The 25,704-nt window shown below is 39.9% G+C and overlaps 1 protein-coding gene across 1 annotated transcript; it reads left to right on the forward strand.

Moving 5' to 3' along the window:
- Positions 1-34: 34 nt before the first annotated feature.
- Positions 35-18,844, forward strand: pdcl3 (phosducin-like 3). Its single transcript, XM_073043497.1, has 6 exons — positions 35-170; positions 6,482-6,608; positions 8,844-8,934; positions 9,225-9,368; positions 9,963-10,171; positions 15,062-18,844. Exons 1-6 carry the CDS (start codon positions 165-167, stop codon positions 15,196-15,198), a joined length of 714 nt encoding a protein of 237 aa, XP_072899598.1. The 5' UTR covers positions 35-164; the 3' UTR covers positions 15,199-18,844.
- The last annotated feature ends 6,860 nt before the right edge of the window (positions 18,845-25,704 follow it).

The following is a 25,704-nucleotide window of genomic DNA, read 5'->3' on the forward strand; positions in this document are numbered from 1 at the left end:
CGTGCAGCGTTAAAAGAAATCCCCGGCACCACCAGAAAAATAACTGTCGTTCGTGTGGGTATTGCTGAGGGCCGGCTGCAGCGAAATCGCGTTCTCCGGGGCATCAGCGAATGTGCCTTCCGGAAGGGCTGCCCTGGGTTGTGCGATAGTGATATTCCAACAGCATGCAGGTCAGAAACTTCCTCTCTTTCTGCAATTTGTTTCAATCGTACGCAGCGACAAGTAAAAGTAACGTGTATTCCTGGGAATGTCATGTATCAAGTAGTTAACTGTTTCTATTGATATTGATACATACCCCGGGTCGAAAAGCGGCCAGACTCGAACTCCCCTGCACTGCGGTGTATCCGTCAATATTTTTGACGCCTTAGACTTGTTGGCTACTTTCTTACTTTAATAAGGACCTCTTTATAAATTCGCGCCCTTTGTTCTTTCCCCCTGTGGATCTGTGTATGTAAAGTTGAAATTAAATGAAAGTGTATACACTGGGATTTTAAATTGAGTAATCTACAGCTCTTCATATTTAATGTATAGAAACGTACAATTATAGATGAGACATTTAACACGAAGAAAGCATGTATTGTTAAAATGTAGACCCACCTCTCTAGTAAACTTGGAGGAAAGTGCTTTACAGTTTGCGCTTATTGCATTCTCAAAATGAACAAGATTCCACACATTTTAATTCCACGTCCCATTCCCATTCTGATATGTCTATCCATGGCCTCCTCTACTGTCAAGATGAAGCCACACTCAGGTTGGAGGAACACCGGCTGGGTAGTCTCCAACCTGATGACATGAACATTGACTTCTCTAACTTCCGTTAATGCCCCTCCTCCCCTTCTTACCCCATCCCTGACATATTTAGTTGTTTGTTTTTTTTTCTCTGCCCATCACTCTGCCTGTTCTCCATCTCCCTCTGGTGCTTCCCCTCCCCCTTTCTTTCTCCCTAGGCCTCCCATCCCATGATCCTTTCCCTTCTCCAGCTCTGTATCACTTTTGCCAATCACCTTTCCAGCTCTTAGCTTCATTCCACCCCCTCCAGTCTTCTCCTATCATTTCTCATTTCCCCCTCCCCCTCCTACTTTCAATTCTCTTACTATCTTTCCTTTCAGTTAGTTCTGACAAAGGGTCTCGGCCCGAAACATCAACAGTGCTTCTCCTTACAGATGCTGCCTGGCCTGCTGTGTTCCACCAGCATTTTGTGTGTGTTGTTTGAATTTCCAGCATCTGCAGATTTCCTCGTGTTTGAACAAGATACCAGCCCATTTTCCACAATAACAAGATCCAGCTATCTTGTTAGTCTAAATCTTAATTTAGCTGCAGTATCCCAATCAGATTAGCATGTTAATGTAAGCTTTTGACCCCAGGAATGAATGTTAGAATATTTTGAGGTTCCTTCTGAAGTTCAGTCTACCTTGGAAGCACAAGAGACTGCAGATGCTGGAATCTGGAGCATCTTGCAAAATGCTGATAGAACTCAGTGGGTCAGGCAGCATCTATGAAGGGAAATAGTTGATAATTTGGGTTGAAACCCTTCAATTGGACAGATAAGAAAGAAGGGAGATAGCTAGTATAAAGGCAGAGCAAAGCTGGTGGGTGATAGAAATGTAGGTGGAGGAGGAGTGGTAATGGTGTCAGAAGCTGGGAGGTGATAGGTGGAAGTAAAGGGCTGAAGATAGTCTTAGAGGAGAGGACAGAGGAGTATGGAAAAAAGAGGAGGTGAGGAGGGGAACTGATGGGAGGAATGTTTGAGTGATGGACGGATGCAGGGAGAATGAGGAGCGGAAGAACAGGAGGTGATGGGGGCCAGTTCGATGCGGAGGAGAAAGGAATATAATGGTGGTGGGAGGAGGGAAGTTACTAGAAGCTTGAGAATTCAATCGTTGCCAGGTTGGAGCCTGCCCAGGTGAAATTTGAGATGCTGTTCCTCTAATTTCTGTTTCATCTTGACTTGCTTTAAAACATTTTAATTGCAGAAAATCTACTCTTGTGTAGATAGTAGAATTAGAGTCATACAGCATGGAAACAGGTCCTTTGACCCAATATATCGAATGGGTGTTGACTAGCTAGCGAGCGAGTCCCATCTGCCTGCATTTGGACACAGCTTTCTGCACCTCTCCTATCCATGTACTCATTTAGATGTTGCTAATGTGCCTGCTTCGACCACTACGTAAATATAAGACCATAAGACAAGGAAGCAGAATTAAGCCACTCAGCCTATCGAATCAGTTCTGCCTTTCTACCATGGCTGATTTCTGACTGCTTGAATGGCAGTAAGATTTATATTGCTAATTCAAAGAGTTCTGGGTATTCTATATTGACGTCCATTTAGGAATTGGGTAATGTCAGGTTTTGTAATTGTAACTTCAGGCCTTTGTTACTTGATATGGACAGAGTTTTGCCTCCTATTATTGGCAGCGGTGTCATCTTAGTGTTTAAAACTGAGAATGGAAACAAATCCATTGTTTTCATTTAATGTCGATTAGAATACTGGGAATATTGATTTTTTTTTTGGCTGGAGTATTATGTCTGTTTCAAAGGGGAGGTTGACCTCTTTGCTAATGTCAGTATTTATTGATGCAAAGGAGTACCAAAAAATTATGCTGATGTTTCTGAATGAAGCACTGGTTCTGGAGTGTCTGTTGCAACTTCCATCATGTTGCCTGACTGCCAGTCATAGTGTTTACTTCATTAGTCTTCAATTTCAGCGCCTGTTGCAATTTTTGACAGTCATTCACAGTGAGGTAATCCTTCTTAATGAAAGGCCCTTTATTGGGCATACTTTGTATAAATAATAATATCAGCATCGCAAATAATTTGCAACTATTGGAAAATAATATCCTGAGATATCAGTAACCCTTCATGAGAGGACGATATTGTGTGATAATAGCACTGATTTTTCTGAAGTCTTAAGCAATAGGACTGCTATCATTAAGCATCTATTACTGGCAACATAGTTAAATCCTCATTGTAAATGGTGACTTTCTTTGTACTATCATTTGTACTGGACAGGGAGATACAGTTTGTTTTACTTGGAGCTGGGAGTAATTATAAGATCAATTGAGATTTGGTTATTGGACAGTAAGTGAAGAATGTCTTTCTCAGACTATTGGAGCACAATCAAGTTCTTGTGCTTGGGTCCCAGCTATTTGTCATCCATACCAAAGATTTTCCCATAGTGATGAAAATTCCTGTTTCAAAATTTGGAGAGATAAAATTTGTTCCTGGGATGGTAAGTTTGCTGCATGCAGAGCGATTGAGTAGACTATGCCTGTATTCTCCAGAGTGTAGAAGAATGATAGATTTTTTTTTAGAAATTTAAATCTGAGCAGTCTACAACCAGGATTTCAAAAAGGGAATATGCTGTTTAGATAAGGAGAGAGTAAAGAATCCTTGTAATTTCATCCCTTGAGGATTGTGACAGCTCATTTTAAATGCAGCTGGTATTGGGCACTTCCTCTTGTATTTGGAGACAGAAGGGAATCATGTGTTTGATTGACTAACCACGGCTAACTGTGGTAGAATTGAATGAATGACGGTACTGATGGTAGACAAATGTTTGTTGGACACTGACTTGTGGCTCATCTTTAGAGTTAATCTCAGGATGATGATCCAAGGAAAAACTGACCCTAACAATATGTTATGTTTGCAATATCTGAAATCACAGTGTGTGAGAAAGTAAATAGCAACTGTATGTGAAACAGTCACGTTAGATGTTGTCTATTGTCACAACTGGAACTAAGATGAAGCCAATAGATAAATATGACTCAGAAATTTAAAAATTCATTTCAAGGAATTTGGTCATCACCGTTAAAACTTTATCAGTATTTCCCACCAAAGTGAAGTTCAGCTTCCTCCTTGAACTTTTGACAGTAAGGTAAGGGAAGAAGCTCCACAGCTTGGACCTGGAAATGAAGGAATGTTTGTATATCTGGTTTGTGAGTGACTTGAAATGGAACTTGGAGAGAGTAAGATGTCTTAGTCTTTGCTGCCCTCATCCGTCTATGTGATCAAGATTGGTGAATGTTGTTAACTATGTAACCCCAGGTTTGGTGGGCTGTGTTAGTCTAGGGAAAGACACTCTCCGGCCCGCCAAACTTAAGAAATCTCGTTTGTGTGGATGTTGTGTGATGTTTTCCCTTGTTACAAATTAGTACCACAAAATAACAAACAGTACATCATATGCACTCAAATGATTTAGCTTTATACTTCTTAATTTGACTAGAGGGTTAGTAAAGAAAACAAAAAGGAAAGGGCCCATTTTAATGAAACAGTCCAATGCGCACGTTGGCGCTCACAGATTTCCCGTCTGTTAGTTCTCCATCGATTTCCCCTGGGCATAGTCAACTCCCAACCCCATTCCACATCCACTCAGTCCTGCAGTCTATGTTCCGGCATCTTCTCTCTCCATCTACCACCAAACAAAAGTCTGCGAATACCTTCTTTCAGACCCACAAGAAAGGGACAACACTCCTGTCATTGGACGGCCCACATTCCAAAGGCCCGTTATCTCTGATCATAACCCAAACTCTGCTGCTACAGAGAAGCCATTACAGCAGGGGAACCTTACAGAGCGTTACTACAGTACTGCTGATTCTTGTTTTGCTCTGGGCAGTCTTGTATACTGTAGTCACGGTGCACTATGTTGGAGAGGGTGGCATATGGTTTATGCTGAGGTAATATTGAGATTCTTGAGTGCACTATTCAAGTAGTAGATGGAATTCCATTATACCCCATGTCGGGGTGTTTATAGGTAGTAGAAAGGCTTTGAGGAGTTGAGAACGGTTGGCTATTATTTACTGGTTATGCCATCATGCAAAGGTTTATATTGTCAGAGGCCTCCACACCAAATAAAGTGGATAACTCTTCATTTGGTGTTGAGAGCCTCTGACACCAAATGAAGAGCATCTTGGGATGAGGAAGTATTTGCCCTTGGAGGAAACTCAAGAACAGAAAGAGAAGAACTTTAAAATAAAACATTTCTGGCTAAAAAATACCTGTAGTTTTCCATGAAGTATTAAAGGGAAAAACAGCATAAGACGTGATTAAATTATTTTACAATATCGTCACTGCTGCCACATGCCAGTGGCTGCACTGCTACCTGGTCTAGTGATTAGTGTACTTTTCCTTCTCTTTGGGGGGGGGGGGGGGGGGGAAGGTCAGAAAATGTTCAAGGTTAAGTTCTGTCTCCACCATCTCCTGTTTCAGATGGTGGATTCTGTGTGAAAGAGACAACGCATTTATTACAATGTGTTTGGATAATAGGATGTGTGTTGTGGAATAGCTTGCAATGTCAGATGTGAAGTGTGATATTGTAACAACCCACCAGTATCAAGGATGTCTTGGTTCTACACTGGTTTTGAGTTGTGTTGACTGACGCCAGTGTGAGACCTTCCACACGTTGCTGTGGTGAGGTGGAGTATCCCTTCCACTTTTTGAACTGGCGTTCTTTGTGTTCCTACTGGACTTGAGTTTATCAAAACTGTCCCAGGCTCTTCTCCATTTTGAAGGATGAACCATTAGTTCTCAAGGAGTCAGAGAGAGTATTGCTTTTCTTCGTCTGTCTTGCCTGGAGCCTGAAGTGTCTTTGAGTCTCTCGTTGTGCACATAAACAATGTGGCCTGCTCACAGAAACGATGAACTGTAGTTAGGTTTTAATACTGAAGTGTTGGCTTCAGCAAGAATCTTGGTTCACTTATTATTCCTATTTAACAGATTTTGCAGAGATTGCATTATATATTGTATAATTATGTAACATCTGAGTTATGTGTCTGTGTGTGTATATATATACACACACACATACACATAAAGAGTTTGTACATTCTCCGCATGACTATGGGCTTTTCCGGGTGCTTGGGTTTCCTCTCACATTCCAAAGGCATGCAGGGTTAATTGGTCATATGGGTCTAATTGGGTTCGTGGAGCTGAAATTCTGTTACCATGTTGTATCTGTAATTTTTCTTAAAACATTGAATTAGTGCTGTCTGCACACTACAGTTCGTTGACTGAGATTTGAGTGATCTTTGAGTATAGTTGCTGTAAGTTCAACAATTTCCATTTAGTATTTAAAAATGAGCGTACCTGGGTGAGTTTTGTTGGAAATGAGTGCAGCATTGTATTAAAAATGAGGTAGTGTCACAATCTTGTTTCACAGTAGTCTTGAGATTTAATTAGATCACTCCTTACTAACTACCATGAAGTGATATCAAGGGGAAGGTGCTATAATCTTATATGGGTATTGTGAGCGTGTTGCCTTTCTAAATCCCAAGAAGTCAATTAACATTTTACCTGTCCTTACAGCTAAGTTCTGAATAATTTTACCTTTTATAATAAAATTGTTAGCTGTAATTTGACCTCAGTTCCTCAGCACTGAAGCTCAGCAATGCCATGTAGGCAACATTAATATCAAACTAGTCTTTCTCTTTCAGGTGCACCAATCTGCTCTTTTCTAAAACATATTAATTTACATTACTTTTGTCTTTAGGACCCAAATGCAGACACCGAGTGGAATGACATTTTGCGGAAAAAGGGCATCCTTCCTCCGAAAGATGATCCAGAGAAAGAGCGTGAGACGCTGGAGGATGAGATCATTCAGAACCAGCAGTCAGTTGGTAAGAGAAGGGTTAATTTATTTGATTGGGATTGGCTGTCCTGTATTTTTAATCTGACGCACAGGGGCAGGCATGTCCTCCGAGGCACAATGCTCCTGGAATGCCCTGGCACCCTGTTTACAGCAGGGACGTGCTTATGTATAAATGCTGCAAATCATTTATCATTTTTAGTTGTTTCTAGCATTCAAAATGTTTCCAATTAAAAATTAACTAAAAAATAAGCAATAAAAACTATACAATGTTTTTCAAGAACTAATTTGCATTCTGCTTGCAATCATGGAATTCAATGGTATCGTGGGTCCGTAGCTTATAGGTGGGGAATTTCCAATCAGGCTGCGACTCTCACTGGAGCTCTGTTACTGAATGAATAGATCCAGCCTTCTGGATCTGGTGTTAAGTACCAGGCTTCCGCCTTTGACATAACAAACACAGAAGTTTGGTGCTTGCTGCCATTTAAGTGGCTGAATGCCGTCAGGTCTCAAAGTTCAAAGTGAATTTGCTATCCAAGTACACGCACGAGTCACCATATGCAACCCTGAGATTCATTTTCCTGCTGCCTGCAACTTATTGCCGTGGTTCACTCGTGCCACCTCACCACAATGGTCATAGTAACTTCTGGCATATTGCTACAGCTCATGGATGGTTCATATAATAGTCATGACTCGTGCTGCTAGTTTCCAGATTTATAGTTGTCTGCTACACACTCCACGGTTAGATGATGCGATTAGAGCTCGGAGCATCAGAGTTTGGACTTCAGTCCCAGTGTCCTCTGTAAGAAGTTTGTTTATTTTCCCTGTGGAATACATGTTTTTTTTCTGGGTGCTCCAATTTCCTCCCACAGTCCAAAGATGTACCATAAGTTGATCACAGTAAATTGTCCAGTGATTAGGCTCGGGTTGCTGGGCGGCACAGTTCGAAGACCCAGAAAGACCTTCCACGCTGTATCTCTAAAACTAAAATAAAATAATCTCAACACCTGTCCTTATCACCACCTGCCAGACACACTGACTGAAAGCATGTGGTTATGCTCTCAGTTTTGTACTGATCTCGGTAATGAAAATTTTAAGTTTTTTTTCTCTACTTTGTTCTAACCTGTGTTGAGCAGAGAAATCTTCATTTGTTCCATTAGCAATTGCATGGTGAGACTGTTGTCTCCATTTTCTACCTGCATGACCTTTACTCTCTGTATGCGCTGTCTTTTGGGGAAGTGATGGGACTATATTTCTCCACCCTCCCCCACTCTTTAGTGTCCAACTAATGAATTAAACCTAACATACAAGTTAATTTTATGATATTGACTATGAAACTAGCAGGTTGTTGTAAAACCTGACTACATTAATAATGCCATTGAAGAAAGGAAGCTTGCTTTTGTCCTCCAGACCCATAGCAATGGTTTTTTAAAATGATAATTTTAATGCCTACTTAATTTTGCTTTCAACAGCATTTTCATGAGCTATTTTCTGCGGTGAACCATCAACATCGTGCAGACCTGTAAATATATTAATTTGATTTCTCCTTTGCCTAACCTGTAGATAACAAAAATGGATAGGACAGGAAATTGCACCAAAGCACCTTTGAAATGTATGTATTTAAAGTGTATATTTGGGGGAGAAAATTCAATTAAGCTTTGATTGTGGAAGTTGTAATGTATTTACGTAAATGATGACCAAAGAGAATGATTTGAATAGTTAATTGAGTTGATTACTTAAGTATCAAGGTAATAGAAACATAGAGGTAAGGAATATAGTGCTGTGAAATGAAAATCGAATTCTGGGAGGTCATAAATCCTAGTCTTGGAACATCCCTGTACCAATATGTCCTCCCCAGACCTGCTTCTTTTACATTTTATTGTAAGTATGTTCCATGTTACCAACGTGTGCTTCTATCAGGCTTACACCACTTCGCTTGCTGGGAGAATGCTAGCTGGGCATTCTCTCATCTTTCACGGACAGTAGTCTGGAGAGTTGGATTTAAATTGAAATCACAAGTATGAAATTTAGTCACGCGGAACTTAAGATACACAGCCGCACTTATCTCAAGTAACTAAATAACAGTCGATCATTTAATGATTTTTTTGTAAGAAAAATGTTAATTCTAATTGTTCCCTTTATGAATGACAACGTTTGCCGTTTCTGTTTGCAACAAAAGTGTCCTTTTACAACCGCTAACTGGCTTATTGGACTTCCTTTTTGAATGCCTGATCTCCAGTATGATTAATGACTTTTCTTCCTTCAGTTAAAAGGTATGAAGACATGACTCTGGATGAGCTAGAAGAGAATGAAGATGAATTTGGTGAGGAAGATGAAAGAGCTATTGAGATGTACAGGTAAACAACTTGATGTTCAGAGTTATGCAAGAGCATGGTAAATACAGATCTATCCTTTAGTAAGACACTTGTGATATAGCAACCACATGCCTTCATTTAGTAAAGTCCAGAGCTGGACCTTGCTAAATGGAGGCATGAGGTTGCTGTATCAAAAGTGTCCAAATACTATACACAGTTGCATGACAATCCTAGGGCGAAGTAATATATCACATGCATTTTTTTTTGTTTGGGTGCATTTTCTCCCTACTTAAGCATAATAATTCATTGATTAATAATTTAATCTGTTCTAGACAACAAAGAATAGCCGAATGGAAAGCAAAGCAGATGAAGAAAGTGTTTGGAGAAGTTTTGGAAATTTCTGGATCAGAATATGTACAGGAAGTAACTAAAGCTAGTGAGGAATTATGGGTAATACTGCACCTTTACAAACAAGGGTGAGTTTTAGATTTTTGTTTTAGTTCTCAAGATCTGGACGTTCTAGCAATGCTGGCTTGTATAGTCCATCCCTGGATACTACTAAAATGAGGTGGTTAAAAGCAAATAATATTTATTAAAAACGCCTGTACCTCTGAAAGAACGGTAAGCTGCTAGTAACCATCAATCTTGTGTCGTAGCCTATAGCTACATTTGCTGGTGTACTCCCTTTATTCAAACCGAATCTTAACACAAGGCAATAACTTTCTGTTCTTTGATACAGATTTAATGGACAGAGTATTATAGACAATTACGTCTGAGTTTGTAGCATGATTTTTCTCCTACTTAGCTCAACAGACTTGTTTCTCTTAAAACCTCTTCTTGCAGACTGTAACCAGTACATGTTATAGGTGTTTAAAATTTATGCAACATAAATTATTTTGGTTCAACACAGCTTATACTGTACCTCATTGGTGACAATCTATTAGGGTTAATTTAAAAAAATTAACGCCTTAGCTCATAGCCTTAACTGAAAAATGGATTTGTCATAACTTGTTGATTATGTAGCTTTAAGGATTTGCAGTTTTCTGATTTGTTTCTTTGTATATTACCAGGCTACCTATATGTGCCTTGATAAATAGGCATCTCAGTGAACTGGCAAAGAAGTTCCCAGAGACAAAATTCATCAAAGCTATATCCACAACCTGCATTCCCAACTATCCAGATAGAAATCTCCCCACGATCTTTATTTACCGAGATGGCGACATCAAGGCACAGTATGTTGGACCCTTGGTATTTGGAGGCATGAATCTAACAAAAGATGGTAAGTGATTACCTAAACAGATTTGTGCAAAACCACAATTGTCCAAATTTAAATAATTAAGTTGTATGACTTATTTGGAGAAAGTCGTGAACTCTTGCGGATTTTTCAATCTAAAATAGCTGAACGTTTGATTTCCCAAATTTTAGCTGTTATCTGCCTGAGAAGAAGTGAGGATGGGGTAGAACATTACTCGCACAGAGTGATTCCACTTCTCTGAAGAGCAGAGTTTGCCTCTGGAAAGGCTTGTGAAGCATTCCATTAGGTCTTCATTCCTCTGCTCAATTCACTAGGAACCTAATATGAACTTCATCTTTTTCAACCTCCTTATCTTTTAAGTGTACACAGTACAATATTACATTTTAGACATCCTCTTTTAGTATTGCAAATCTGACCATTTTTACTGTGAATCTGAATTGTAATTGTAAATTGCAAAACAACAGATGCCAACTTTCATCTCTGGAGTACTTTAATAAACATTTCCTCTCTTCTGAATCAGAATCTGACACTTTCCACCATTCAGATGAGCATTCGGTTTGCTGTTATCTTTTTGGGAGGTTCATCAACTTATCCATTCAATAATTCTGGATTTCCATATCAGATTCTTCCCAATTTATAGTTGTGTGATTTACTCATTTGCTTGCTATTTAGTTTGTCACTAAATTGTGGGAAGGCATGTTGCATATCTGTAATTGAAGTAATAAACTTCATGAAATGGAATGTTAAATCCTATTTTCTCTTGATCACAGTTTATTGCAGCTTTAGTCAACACTTAAGTGCAATGTTCCAATAAACTAGGCCCCATATGTGCTGTGGCTTGTTTTTCAGGGTACTGGTCAATATTTGTATTTAATTAACACACCAATAATAGTTCAGCTTTTCTCTAGCTTGTCATCAGAATAGTTGATGTGGGCCTGGAGAAACGGGGAGAAAGGAGTGGAGTCCTTGTGGGCAGCAGAGTGGGAGGAGGTATATTGAAGATGGCTGTGAAAGTCTGGGCTTGTTCTGAATATAGATTGTTGATCTACTCCATGACCACAAGATGCAAATAGTATAGAGGAAAGAAACAATAGCTATACTCTTATTAAATAGCAGAGTATGTTCAAAAGGCTGGATGGCGTATTGCTTTTTTTTTATGTTTGTGAAACAGATTTGAATAGATTCAGAAGGGAACAGTCAGATACAAAGCATGTGAAAAGGAGAGTAGGATGGAAATTAGAGGCAACAATGAAATCGGAGTTTCGCGTGAAGCAGCACCAACGTGACTGTGCATGTAATAGAAAATTGGCCTGAGGCTACATCCACACTACACTGGATAGATCCGTAACCGAAGCTTTTTCTCTTTGTTTTTACCCTCCTTCCACACTAAAACGGCATTTTCGTGCCCTGGAACTGGAGCTTTTCAGAAATGCTTTCCAGGGTGGGTATTTTTGAAAATGCTGCCTGGGCAGATCAGTGTGGACGGGGTAACCGGAGAAATCTGAAAATGCTGTCAGACGGCAGCACGCTATTTCATTGTTTTCTTGAACGCAACCTAATAATTTCAGAACAGACGGCAACGAGACTGAAGCCAGAAGAGTTAGAAATGTACTCACCAAATACTTTGACCCATAACTTACTGAATAAATAAGTATACTCACTTTGCCCTATTTTCTGTCCTTGCTCGTATGAAGGTGGTTTACCTATTTATGCAAGTACTTCTCTGACAATAGATGCGTAACAGCCTAATGTAACATTGTATGGAGATACAAGATAACACTGATGCAGACATTAAAACATTTATACATTTAACAAGGTGCTTTATTAATGCAACAGAGTTAGTCAGTTTTTCAGTGTTCGTTGTCAGCCGGGTCATACTGTCCGTGAACTCCCTGTCGGTTGCCTCCATATGCTCCAGTATTTGTTTTTTTTTTACTTTTAAGTTCTCCTGCGCGAAAGCCAACAGCTGTCCGTCGTTGTAAGTTTTTCTAGTCTGTAACTACACAAACACGCACTTCTACGGTGAGATTCGACACCAAACATGTCGCTTGTTTTCGGTAGATGTGTCCTGCGCATGCGCAGGAGGGGATTCGCCGAAATCGCCATTTCAATGTGGATAGAGATATTTTCAAAAACGCATAGTGTGGACGCCTATTGTTTTTATGCGAAACCGGAGTTTTCAAAATTATCCGGTCTAGTGTGGATGTAGCCTCGGTTGGATTGAAACTCTGTTCCACTGTCCATGAGGACGTGGGTATAATTTGGGTGCATGTGAGTTCCCTTAGCTAAGAATAGTTGCAGTTGGGAAATGTGTGGTCATTGGGAACTGGTTGTACCTCTGTTTCAAAAAAAAATAAAGGGCCCTCAGGCCATCCTAGTGTGGGATGGACTAGATGTCCATGACAAAGGTGAACTGGTCAGAACTAGAAAAATGAAAACCTGAAATAGGAAGAATTGGCTGTACAAGGGGAGAAAGAAAGAGTGAGAATAGACAAATACAGTAGCTCTATTGATAGGCCTTCTGTAGATCTTGGGCAGGAGCTAGATGTGGTTGTGTCTGTTTCAATGACTATGAAGCTGATGACTGTGCAGGAAAGAGGAAATGAGTTCCGTCACTCAGAGGTCCGTGAAGCAACAGTGTGCTGGAGTCAAGATCCATTGAGAGGGGTATGAAGAGATGTCCAAGAAGTAACATTTGGTCTGTATGAGGTAGACATTTGTGCACAAACACATGCCAGCAATGTCCTTTGTAAACCGGTTTGATAATATTGGGATCAGTCCTTGAGCAGAATGTTGAACTTCAGAATAGAGTAAGTTAGAACGAGTAAATGTGGGGGAATACCTGATGTAAACATTGTCACTGACATTTCCAGAGAGAACCGGATGCTACAATTAAGGGTATTGGTGTATTATAAATTCTGCACATGGGAGAAACAGTTCTTGTTCGGGTAAATATTTCTGATCAAAGAAATGAGCAGAGTTGAAGGTGTCGGGTGAGCTCAACTTCATACCTGGTGGGACATAGTGGAATGAAGTTAGACCCTCTACTGTAGACTACCGATTCAGAATGAGAACAGGAGAGATGAGGAGGGAAAGTGAAAGCACAGCAAGAGAGAGACACAGAATGTGGGATCATGGGGAAGTGAAGGTAGAGAAAGATAAAGGGGAGCTCAAGTGCAGTTGAGGTTTGTGATCTTTGATATCTGAAAGGAAGAAGTCCTTAGCTGAAACATTAAATGTGTTGAATGATAAAGTGGAATTGCAGACCAGGATTGCTCGAAATGGAGTGAATGAATCCAGGATATGTGTGTTGATGCATGACTTTGGATATGGACTCTGGAGTGCAATGAAAATGGTGATTCAAGAAGCACAATATCTTGAACATGTGATCAAGATGAATCTTAACAATTAAGAATGAGATTTTAGTTAAATCTGCTTTCAGATGTGCAAGTGTACTACTCTCCTTGTGTGTGAAGTAGGAAGTATTCAACTTAACAGTAATCTAAGCTCCAGGTACTTTATTCGGGTAACATGCACACCTACAATTAAGTAAGAGTGAAACTGAGAACAAATCAGAAAAATACCTTAAGTGCTTAATGCCACAAACTTACGATGATTAAATCACACACTCCTACAAATTAGGAATTTGAAGCTAGGTTTACAAGTTAAATATCCAGTTGTACACAATATGAGTAACCAAAGTTGTAAAGGTTGCAAGAAGGTTAATATCATGTAAGCATTTATTAAATTGCGACGGCTGGTCGATCACTATACCAATAATCGGTGTAAACTTGCTTCAGTCTGACTCAAACTCTACCAAAATAAAATGGCTGCCCTCACATGATCCAACTGAATTTCAAGTTTAGAGGCGGCAGTGCAATTAGAATTAAAGTCGACAGGGTTGTGGTGGGGGTGACTCAGGTCCCCAATGATCCTTCGGGCCCTTTTTACACACCTGTCTCTGTAAATGTCCTGAATAGTGTAAAGTTCACACCTACAGATGCTCTGGGCTGTCTGCACCATCCTCTGCAGAGTCCTGTGATTGAGGGAAGTACAGTTCCCATGTCGGGCAGTGATGCAGCCAGTCAGGGTGCTCTCAATTGTGCCCTGGTAGAAAGTCCTTAGGATTTGAGGATTCATGCCAAACGTCTTTGACCAACTGAGGTGAAAGAAGCGCTGTTATGCTTTTTTCACCTCATAGCCAGTATGTACAGACCACGTGAGATCCTTAGTGATGAGTATGCTGGGGAACTTGAAGCTGTTCATCCTCTCAACCCCAGATCCATTGAGGTCAATAGGGTTTAGCTAGTCTCCATTCCTCCTGTCGTCCACAACCAGCTCCTTTGTTATAACCATATAACAATTACAGCACAGAAACAGGCCATCTCGGCCCTTCTAGTCCGTGCCTAACACTTACCCTCACCTAGTCCCACTGGCCCACACTCAGCCCATAACCCTCCATTCCTTTCCTGTCCATATACCTATCCAATTTTACTTTAAATGACAATGCTGAACCTGTCTCTACCACTTCTACTAGAAGCTCATTCCACACAGCTACCACTTTCTGAGTAAAGAAATTCCCCCTCGTGTTACCCTTAAACTTTTGCCCCCTAACTCTCAAATCATGTCCTCTTGTTTGAATCTCCTGTCCTCTTGTTTGAATCAATGTTGTTTTTGCAACACTGAGGGAGCGGTTGTTTTCTTGACACTACTGTGTCAGGGTGATGACTTTATTACACTGACTATGTCAGTGTAATGTATATCAATGGGGGAAAAATGTAAATCTGTAACTTTATGCCATAAGTTATATAGTGAAGCTTTTTGTGGGGGTTGGGGGCAGATATATACATTTGGATTACATAGTGTAACTTTTTTTTTGCTTCTCTTTCCCGTTGCATAAATATTTCATTGAAGAACTGGAGTGGAAGCTGTCATGTTCTGGTGCAATCAAGACTGAACTGGAGGAAAATCCAAGACAACAGATTGAAGATAAAATGATGTCATCCATCAGGACTAGTGCTCCAAAGGACAGTGATTCTGAAGAAGATTAGTTGTTGAAGTGCTATGGCATTGGTCCCCAAGCACCGGGTCGTGGCCCAGTGTTTGGTGACCACTGTGCTATAGGACAAATTTTCTGATTCGGTTGTTATCAAATAATTCTGATATAAAGTGTACCCAAACTGTGCCTCTTTTGTTCCTTGAGCTTCACTGTTGGTGAATGCAGAATCTGCAAAAGTGGAGCAACACATTAAACGAGAATTTAAAATATGAATTAAGAAAATATTTGGAATTTTAAAGTAGTAACTTGGTAAAGTCTTTTTTTATTAAGGAAGATGGGTTTATCATGAGAAATAAGGCATTATCGTTCAAAATAAAATAATGCAGATGCTGGAAATCCAAAGTAAAACCTGAAAATATGTATAAACATCTGTGGAGAGAGAAATGGGTGGTATTTCAGGGCAATCATTTTTAGTTGCAAAGTGAGTGGAGAGAGAGCAAAAAGGAGATTCTTTTGGATATTGGAATTTGTCATTAGACCCTCTTTTTGGTTCTTTCACTCTGGTCGAAAAATTGCAAAACGTGTGGAGAGTAAAATGGCCTAGGGTAGGATTAGTATGAAGATACCTGATAGTTGGTGTAAACTTGGTGTGCAAAAGGCCTCTTTGTATGCTATAACAAGTCCTTGATCATTTGGCCAGGTAATATCTGTAATTGTTATTATAGTGGTTCTTGTTTTGTGGGCTTTTACTTAAAGTTAGGACACTTTCTGTGATGGCACTTAGTTGTAAAATCTATACATACCATCCAGTGCCAATACCTCAACACATGTGAAACAAAATGCTTCAATTCATTGCAATAAAATAGGGTGAAAGAGGAGTTCATAGTCTGGATTTTAATGTAAGTGCAGATGATTGAGCTTTTTATGAGAGATTGCTAAATTACTTTCTCAGGATTACTCCATGGATGGATTTTCCCCATTCCTCTGGTAATTTCAGATTTCTCCAGACACATGGTTGAGATTTCTCCACCCTTATTCAGATGGCAGCACCACCATTTGCATTGCTCAATATGTTTGGGACCCTACTAATATCACGTACTCCTTCCCTCTTCATTCTCTCTGCAGTTTCAAACTCTTCACAGATGTTGTCTAAACCTGGTTAGTGTTTGAACTTGTTATTATACTTGCCGAATCGCCTTTTCTAAAATACTGATGATGACTTTTTAAATAAAGTGTTTCTAGCTGAATTGAGCCATAGCAATGAAATTTCTGGGAAATTTAAATAGTGCATTCAGAAAGCTTGTAAAAACTGGCAATTAATGTGTTTGTATATAATAAACAAGATTAACTTGGCCTCCTTGAAGACTAACTAAAACTCCAGTTGTTGCAAGCTCCTGAAGATGAACAAATCATTCAAAAGTAATGGTGTTAGGCATTTTTGAAAAGAAGATGCCAAGTGCAATTTGTTTAAAATCCTTTTTTTTTTGCACTAGTTATGCTGACTTCACTTTGAAGCACAACTTGTGAAAAATATTCAATCATGTCATTTAAAAAAAATCTAGAACTCAAGTTCTGGCATTTGAATCTTGTATGATTTTTCAAAATGTTCTTTTTTAATATTTAGAACTCTTCATTATTTATTCTGTTGTAAAAGTCTTTAAATTTCTTATTTTACTGGCACTTAGTTGTAACAACATTGTTAAATTAGAGAACAAACAAAAGGAGTGTACCAATTTCCAAAATCTGTTGTCCTCACACTGGCTTCTCAGGACCCCCTTTGCTGATTTTTTCAGTAAATCGAAATTGCATTGTCCCATGGATCAGTGCAGGTGTTGGAGAGCAGGTTATTGTGGAAGAAGCAGCTGTGGAACAAAATTGAATGATTCCTGCTGGAGAGAGTATTTTATTGTGTGATGCGAGTACCCACTCTAGACTTAGTACATTGATACTCGGAGAAAGATTAAGATTAGCCTTATTTGTCACATGTACACCGAAACATGCAGTGAAATGAGTTGTTTGTGTTGATGACCAACACAGCAACCCACAAGTGTCTCATTCTTCTGGCACCAACATAGCATGCCCACGACATACTACCACGAACATGTACGTCTTTGGAATATGGGAGCAAGTTAGAGCATGTCAGGGAGCTCATATGGTCATGGGGAGAATATACAAACTCTTTACAGACGGCAATTGGAATTGAACCCAATCTTACAGCTGTGGCCGTAAAGCATTGCACTAACTGCTAAACTATTGTGCTGCTCATGATGTGGTCCCTCCCCAGGTTACAAAGGCTTGTCTTATGAACACCCCGACAAATGAATGAGCTGATTTAATAATTTATGGCTATAAAAAATTTTCTGCTGAATCTTTTTAAACAATGCTTGAAACAAATTAACCTTCTCTTACTTGCAGCCAAGATTCAGAGTTAAAAGTGAGGCAAATCAGATAATTTGCGGTTGGTTAGGTCAGAACCTGACTGTGTTGCAGCATGCTTTGGACGTGATGTTTGTGATTTGAACCCTGTGCCAACTGTTCGGGGACTTGTGTGGAGATGGACTTGCCAGCTTCCATAGGGCTGAAGTATCTTCCGCTGGGTGGGAATGGAGCATTCCCCTGTTTCAACTTGCCGAGCAATTGGGTCAAGCCAAGCAGAGCTGCTGAATAGGGCTGATTTCTGCTTTTCCAGCACCTGCCTGTGTCCCATCGGTTTTTCTTTGATTTGTCCTCCCACGCACTGTTTCTGAACATTTCTGACAACAAAACAAAAATCAGATTATAAGCAGTTCTCAGAAAACAAGCCCAATTGTGCACCAGGGATTGCATGTAAGTAATGCCCATTTAGGTAATTGTTAGGAGCCATCTGTGGAGCCATTTAGAGTGAATTTGGTGCCTCCAGGAATGAAATAGGATAAAAATCAATAGCAATGTGAAAAGGAAAAAAGTTCTGGTGTTCATCAGCCAAGAACAATATTGTGTTCATTGAGAGCCGATTATGTTCAATTATACCAAAATGTCATTGTTGTTTTACTTGTGTGAGCTTGGTTAGTGAACTGAATTGCTAAGTGTCTAAGAAACTATACCTTCACAGAAGTTGCAGCTGCAAGAGGGAGATTTTTGACAGATTTCACTAACAGTTAAGTTTTAAGTCTTGCTGTTTACATCCAAGAAGGTAGGCGATGGGGTAGGGCCTTGTGCTTTCTCGCATTGTTGAATTGTTTTTGGTGTGCTGTTCCAGAATAAAGATGGATCCTTCGCACTCTTTTGCTCCATCTTAATTACCGGTAAGAAGGGAAGTGGAATTTAAAACTCAATTCATCTTCTGAAATTACTCATTTCTGAAACAATATATTTCATTCCCTGATGAATATTTGGTGCTGTCTTGAGATTTTAAAATGAACAAGTATAAGATTCCTGGGCCAACTAGTTTTCTTTTGAGAAAAATACTTGGTCTACCACCTTGCAATGAAGTAATAAATATTGGAATCGTGGGAGTTGTTTTATTACATAAAGATTTAAAAACAAAAGACTTGCCAAATTGAATGGTCTCGGCCCAAAACGTCGACAGTGCTTCTCCTTATAGATGCTGCCTGGCCTGCTGTGTTCCACCAGCATTTTGTGTGTGTTGCCAAATCTATTTCTTGTTTATGTCACAATTTCTTTTCTTTCTAATAAATTATTTAGATCCTTAACATTAATATTCACCTATGACCTGTTTTTCAAATTATGCCTACACAATTTGAAATTGCCCTTTCAATTGGTTTCTGAGTCAATAGATACTTGATCACAAAAATCAATATTTTAAGATTTAAAAAAGGTCTAAAAAAGATCTTTTACTTTGGCAAAAGGACGTAACTATTTTTCTGTAATTGTCCTTTATATGATATGAACAACACAGATTGATGGCATTGGTACTGCCTATTTATTTAACCTTGCTTTTAACTAACATCGTTTTGACTTTTATTTTCATGTTTGCACTTTATCCCGTTGTAAAACACTTCGAACTGCATTGCTTATATGAAAAGTGCTCTGTAAATAAATTGTTATCAATAAGATCGATCGCAAAATCAGACACTGAATTGTGGGCAGAAATAAATTTATAAACCCTGGGAGTGATTTCATTCCAACAATCTTTTTCAAAGATTGGCATTTTGAAACAACATTTTTCATGGGCTTTTTCTAGTTTTGGTTAGAAATTTCTGGCATCCTTTCATTTAAGAAATATTACTTGTACTTGTAACACTTATAAGCAGAAGTGTACATAATTTTTTTGGTGATCTTATTTCATCTATCATCTAGGGCGCAGGGCAGGAAGGGAAGAACCATGCCTTTTCTGTTCAAATGCAGTGGAATTTATAAATAAATTTGTTGGCTTTTGCTCTGAGACCTAGTGGATTTGCTAGTCTCAGTCAATTACAAAGTCACAGCCAATGTTGTAAAATTGAACAATCTTTAAACGGGAATAAACTAACCGGTGATCTGCCTTGTAAAAGTGGATTCCAAAAGGCTCTGTATCTGTTGCCAAATGACTTTTTAATTACCTTTTTGCAAGGAGGTAATAGTATTCTATGCAATGATCACACGATAGAAATACCTAATATAAGAGGGCATAATGTTTAAGGTGTTGGGTGGGGGGGGGGGGATTAGAAATAGTTTTTTTTGCACAGAGTGGTGGATACATGGAACATGCCGCCAGGAGTAATGGGAGAGGTAGATGCATTACAAACATTTAAGAGACTCTTAGATAGGCACATGGATGAAAAAAATAGGCGGCTATGTAGGACAGAAGGGTCAGATTGATCATGGAATAGGTTAAAGGGTTAGCACATGTTATGGGCCGATTGGCCTGTATTATGCTATGGTGATAGCAGCTAAGATGTGATGGACTTTAGATTGGTGATACATCTCTTTGGAGCAACTTCATCTCCAAGCTGTACCAACTTCTCCCTTGGGAAATACACAGAAGACAATGAAGAACAGTTCAGCTGTGAGACAGCGGATAAGGTTTTGTATTGCTTCTACATTGATGGCTGCCTTGTGTCAGTGTCCTCTGAGGAAGAATCTGTGTCGCTATCATGACTTTGTATCCATTTGTGCTTAAGGCAGCTTTCGACTCATAAAGTGGATAGACAGAGGGCTCACTATGGTATCAGAAGAGTAAAGAGCGAAAGACATGAAGGATTTGGATCAAGATGCACCTTTGGAGAGCGAGACTGAAAAGGCCAAAGGTCAGATTAGCCAAGGTTGTTTCCCAGTGGAGATGCTCAGAAAAGCTGAAATAGAGATCATTGGACTTTGCCAAAGAGAGATTTCCAGATAAATTCTCAAGTTTGCAAAGCACATAAAGTGTGAGAAAGGAACTATATTTTCAAACTCAATCCATTACTTGAAGATGGTGTCTTGGGAATTGGTGGATGGCTTAGTAGGGCAGCCATGCCTTTAAACATCCTGTGATCCTGGCAAAGTATCTCCATACCTCAGACATCATTCTGAGGAATGTACAGCAAGAAGTGGAACCATTCATGGTTAAATGATGTCCTTCTTCAGAAAGGAATTAAATGGATTTTTAAACCACAGCTGGCTCACATCTTGGAGTTACTTGGGAAAGATTGATCAGCTCTATGTGAAAGGTCCTCAATTCCACCATGAAGGTACAGAATCTTGATGAAGAGGGTTTCCACACAGTGCTTTGTGAAGTACAGGCTATTATCAATGGTCACCCAATTACTAAGGCATCCTCCAATCCCAATGATTTGGAAACACCCAACATCCAACCACCCGATGCTTCTGAAGACCTCATCATCCTTACCACCAGGAGAGTTCCAAAGGAAGACATTTATGTCTCATCATAGATGGAAACAAGTCCAATCCATGTCAGACTTGGTTTGGAAACAGTTAGTTAAGGAGTACTTACCACAGTTACAGGAACATAAGGAAGGGTCAGGCAGAAAGTGTAATTTCCTCTCAGGAGACATATGCGTATAATTGACAACACTGCCTCAAAACTTATGGATCACAGGAAGAGTCAATCATGTCTTTCCAGACAGAAGAGGATTTGTACAGTAGGTGTGCATTAAGACCATGACCAACTGTCTGGACTGGCCTATAATCAAGACCTATCTTTTACAGGAGGCAGAGGTTCGAGAAGCTACAGCTCTAGAAGCTTCATAACTTTAACTTGACAGAGAGTGATGTTAAGGTCAGTCTGCACTGGGCAGAGTACTGGTAATCTCTGTCCTTGGTAATTACTACACGACTGGAAGAAGAAACGAGAACATTTGCATAAATGTTAAGATGTTTATACTTGAAGATTTCATGTCTCCTATTTTAGTAGTATGTAGTTGTAATTGTTACAGTGTAATAATTAGGGGCTGGGATGTAGGAGCCATGTGTCTATTCTCTGCCTATATTGTATTTTGTGTTGCGCCTTTATTATGGGTTATGGTAATCTGTCACATGGATTGGGGTGCGGTAGAAACAAATGAGTATAGTCACGTATTCACACTTTGTCCTAGTTAGTTTAGTTGAAAGGGAGTGAGCCGGGGATTATATATTTTTTTTGTTGACCGCTGATGTAGGAGCTATGTATCTATTTTTTGTCTGCGTCATATTTATTGGTGCTTTTATTATGCTACTCTGTCACCTGGCTTGGGGCGCAGCAGAAGCAAATGAGTATGGTTACATATTCACGCTTGTGCTTAAGTTAGTTGTTTAGTCTAGTGGAGAATGGTTGAGCTGCAGAGAATATTTTTTGTTGACCATGAACTGGGACATTATTGGAATGCTAACTAGATTGCTAGCTTTGCTTAAATATGTAAAAACGCTAATTCTGATATCACTAATTAGATCCTTAAGATGGGGGCTTATATGGGAGGCAGGGTTTGAGGGTCGGCACAATGTTGTGGGCCGAAGGGCCTATAATGTGCTGTACTATTCTATGTTCTATGTTTAAGATTGCCATATCAATAATTTCATTTATTTATTTTATTGCTATAAGATCATTTGTCTTTGCTGGTTTTGTAATAAAGGATCAAGCATACCTTCTTTGACTTTAGAGTGTTGTTATTTGGAAGTGTGTATCGATCCCCTGGTGCTTTTGTTTTGTTTTAAAGTAACAGCTACAGCTAATTTGAATGCTAATTATCTATAGCTATATCACTATGTCTCTCATTTGGTTATGCTAATTTCTAATATCACTATAAGATCATTCATCTTTGCCGGTTTCATAATAAAGGATCGAGCGTACTTTTTTTGACTTGCAACTCAGTTGTTTGGAAGCATATCATACAGAGTCCCTCACTCAGTCCCTCAGTGGTTTTGGTTTGTTTTCAAGTAACCGCTACACTGTCTTTGACTTCCCATGTTGCCCATGTTTGCCTCATCCTCTCTTTTGAATAATACTTCATCTTTGGGGTATATCTATCCTGTGCCTTCTGAATTGATCCCTGAAATTCCAGCCATTGCTGCTCTGCCATCATCTCTGCTAGTGTCCCCTTCCAATCAACTTTGACCAGCTCCTCTCACATGCCTCTGTAATCTCTTTTACTCTGCTGTAATACTGATACATCTGACTTTATCTTCTCCCTCTCAAACTGCAGGATGAATTCTATTATGATCACTGCCTCCTTTACCTTAGCTCTCTAATCAGACCTGGTTCATTGCACATCACTCAATCCAGAACTGCCTTTCCCCTAGTGAGCTCAACCAGAAGCTGCTCTAACAAGCTCTCATAGGCATTCTACCAATTCCCCCTCTTGATATCCAACACCAACCTGTTCTTCCCAATGGGAAGTATACTGAAATCTCCATGACAAATGTAACATTACCATTATTACATGCCTTTTCTAAATTCTGTTGTAATTTATATCCCACATTTCGGAGGCCTGTATATAATTCCTATCGGGGTCTTTTTACCCTTGCAGTTTCTTAACTCTACCCACAATGATTCTACATATTGCCATCCTATGACACCTCTTCCTAAGGATTTGATTTCATTTTTTACCCACAGAGCCATGCCACACCCTCTCCCTACCTAAATGTCCTTTTGAAACAGTGTATATCCTTGGATGTTAAGCTCCCAACTATGATCTTCTTTCAGCCATGATACCTACAACATCATACCTGCCAATCTCTAACTGCGCTACAAGATCATCTACCGTATTCTGTTTCCCGCATGTATTCAAGTATAACACATTCAGTCCTGCATTTGTCACCCTTTTTGACTTCACCTCACGCCACTGACTGCAATTATGCCCTATCCCTGACCTTCCTCCCAGTCTTGCCACACAGTGCATTAATCTCATACATTGGCTCAAACATGGACATCAAAACTGCAAGATTACCATCCACTGCCTCCCTTCCTGATGAATCAGTGTTGAAGAATGCTTGGAAACCGAGAATAATAAGGCACAAAAGGGAATCTGGTTGAGACACTTCGTGGAAACACCATAACTGAATAGGTTGATCAAGTACTGAAGGACATAGAGGGCAGATAGGATGTGCTGTGGGTGGTGATTGTATGAAAGACAAACCTCCTTGATCTTGATCTGCCCATGAAACTTTGCTAGGGGTGATCCCCCAGAAGTAAAATCCTATCTTCATACTGAGAATGTCCTTCATCCTGGAATGTGGTTCTACAGTTGTAATAAATAGAACAAAGTCATAACAGACTTGGCTACTCCTAAATTGTGTATCTGTGAGGTGCTCTCCACCATTATTGTCAGGAGTAGAAATGATCATCACTAGAAATTGTTAGCTCATAGCATGGCATATTTTTCTCTGTTAGATTTGAGGCAGGAAATAAAAGTAACACTTTGCAAAATGAGGTACCAACCAACCACAGCTGTAATACATTAGTCTTGATCAGATTATAGTACCCAATAGACAGAGCCAAACAATCCTACAACCATTGGATAAGTTAAACTTTTGCAGTCTTGCCGCATCTAGTAATGATGTGTAGATTTGCACGGATTGCTAATAGTATCTCCACCTCACGAACAATCAACACTGGCACACCTCGGATGTGTGTTTAGCCCAGGGCTCTACTCTCTCTGCACCCATGACTGTGTGACTAGGCACAGCTCAAATTCCATCTATAAATTTGCTGATGATGCAACCATTGTTGGTGACGAGAGGGTGTACAGGAGGGAGATATATTGGTAGCTGAGTGGTGTTGCAGCAAAAACCTTGCACTCAAAGGGCTGATTGTGGACTACAGAAAGAGTAAGACAGGGGAACACACACTGATCCTCATAGAAGTATTCGGAAGTGAAGAGAGTGAGCAATTTCAGATTCCTGGGTGTCAATATCTCTGAGGACCTAACTTGGTCCCAACATACTGATGAAGTTATAAAGAAGACAAGACGGTGTCTATATTCCATTAGGAGTTTGAGGAGATTTGGTATATCACCTAAAAACACTTGAACATTTCTACAGATATTCTGTGGAAAGCATTCTGACTGGCTGCATTGCCATCTAGTATGGGGGGGGGGGGGGGTTGTCTACTGCACAGGATTGAAGTATGCTGCAGAGAATTGTAAAATTAGTCAGCTCCATCACAAGCACGAGCTTCCATAGTAATCCTCGACACCTTCAAGGAGTGGTGCCTCAAAAAGGTGGCATCCATCATGAAGGACTCCACCAACCACGATGTGCCCTCTTCTCATTGTTACCATCCAGAGAGAAGCCTGAAAGCACATGCTATTTAGGAACAGCTTCTTTCCCTCTGCTATCTGATTCCTGAATGGACATTGAAACGATGAACACCAACTTACTACTTTTCTGCTTCTGTCTTTGCACTACTTAGTTAACTATTTGATATACATATATATTTACTGTAATTCACTTTTTTGTATATTATCATGTATTGCATTGTACTGCTTCCACAAATTTTCTCAACATATGGAGTACTGTGCTCAGTTCTGGTCGCCTCACTATAGGAAGGATGTGGAAACCATAGAAATGAGATTTACAAGGATGGTGCCTGGATTGGGGAGCATGCTTTATGAGAATAAGTTGAGTGAACTCACCCTTTTTTCCTTGGAGTGACAGAGGATGAGAGGCATTGATCGTATGGATAGTCAGAGGCTTTTCCCCAGGGCTGACATGGCTAGCACGAGAGGGCACAGTTTTAAGATGCTTGGAAGTAGATACAGAGGAGATGTCAGGGTTATGTTTTTTTACATGGAGAGTGGTGAGTGCATGGAATAGGCTGCCGGTGACGGTGGTGGAGGCGGATATGATAGGGTCTTTTAAGAGACTCCTGGATAGGTACATGGAGCTCAGAAAGATAGAGGGCTATGGGTAACCCTAGATCATTTCTAAGGGCATGTTCAGCACAGCTTTGTGGGCCGAAGGGCCTGCATTGTGCTGTAGGTTTTCTATGTGCCGGTGATATAGATTCTGATTCTAATGAAATGTGGTGGGCAGTTAAACAACTAACTAGGTGAGGAAGCACAACACAACTCTGCACTCAAGAGTAACGAGGCCCAGCATTTTAGTACTAGAAGAAGAACTGAAGCATTTGCAGCTGCGTTAGCAGAAGTGCAAGTACATAACA

Source organism: Hemitrygon akajei, chromosome 4 (assembly GCF_048418815.1).
Source record: "Hemitrygon akajei chromosome 4, sHemAka1.3, whole genome shotgun sequence".
In the NCBI taxonomy this organism is placed as follows: domain Eukaryota; kingdom Metazoa; phylum Chordata; class Chondrichthyes; order Myliobatiformes; family Dasyatidae; genus Hemitrygon; species Hemitrygon akajei.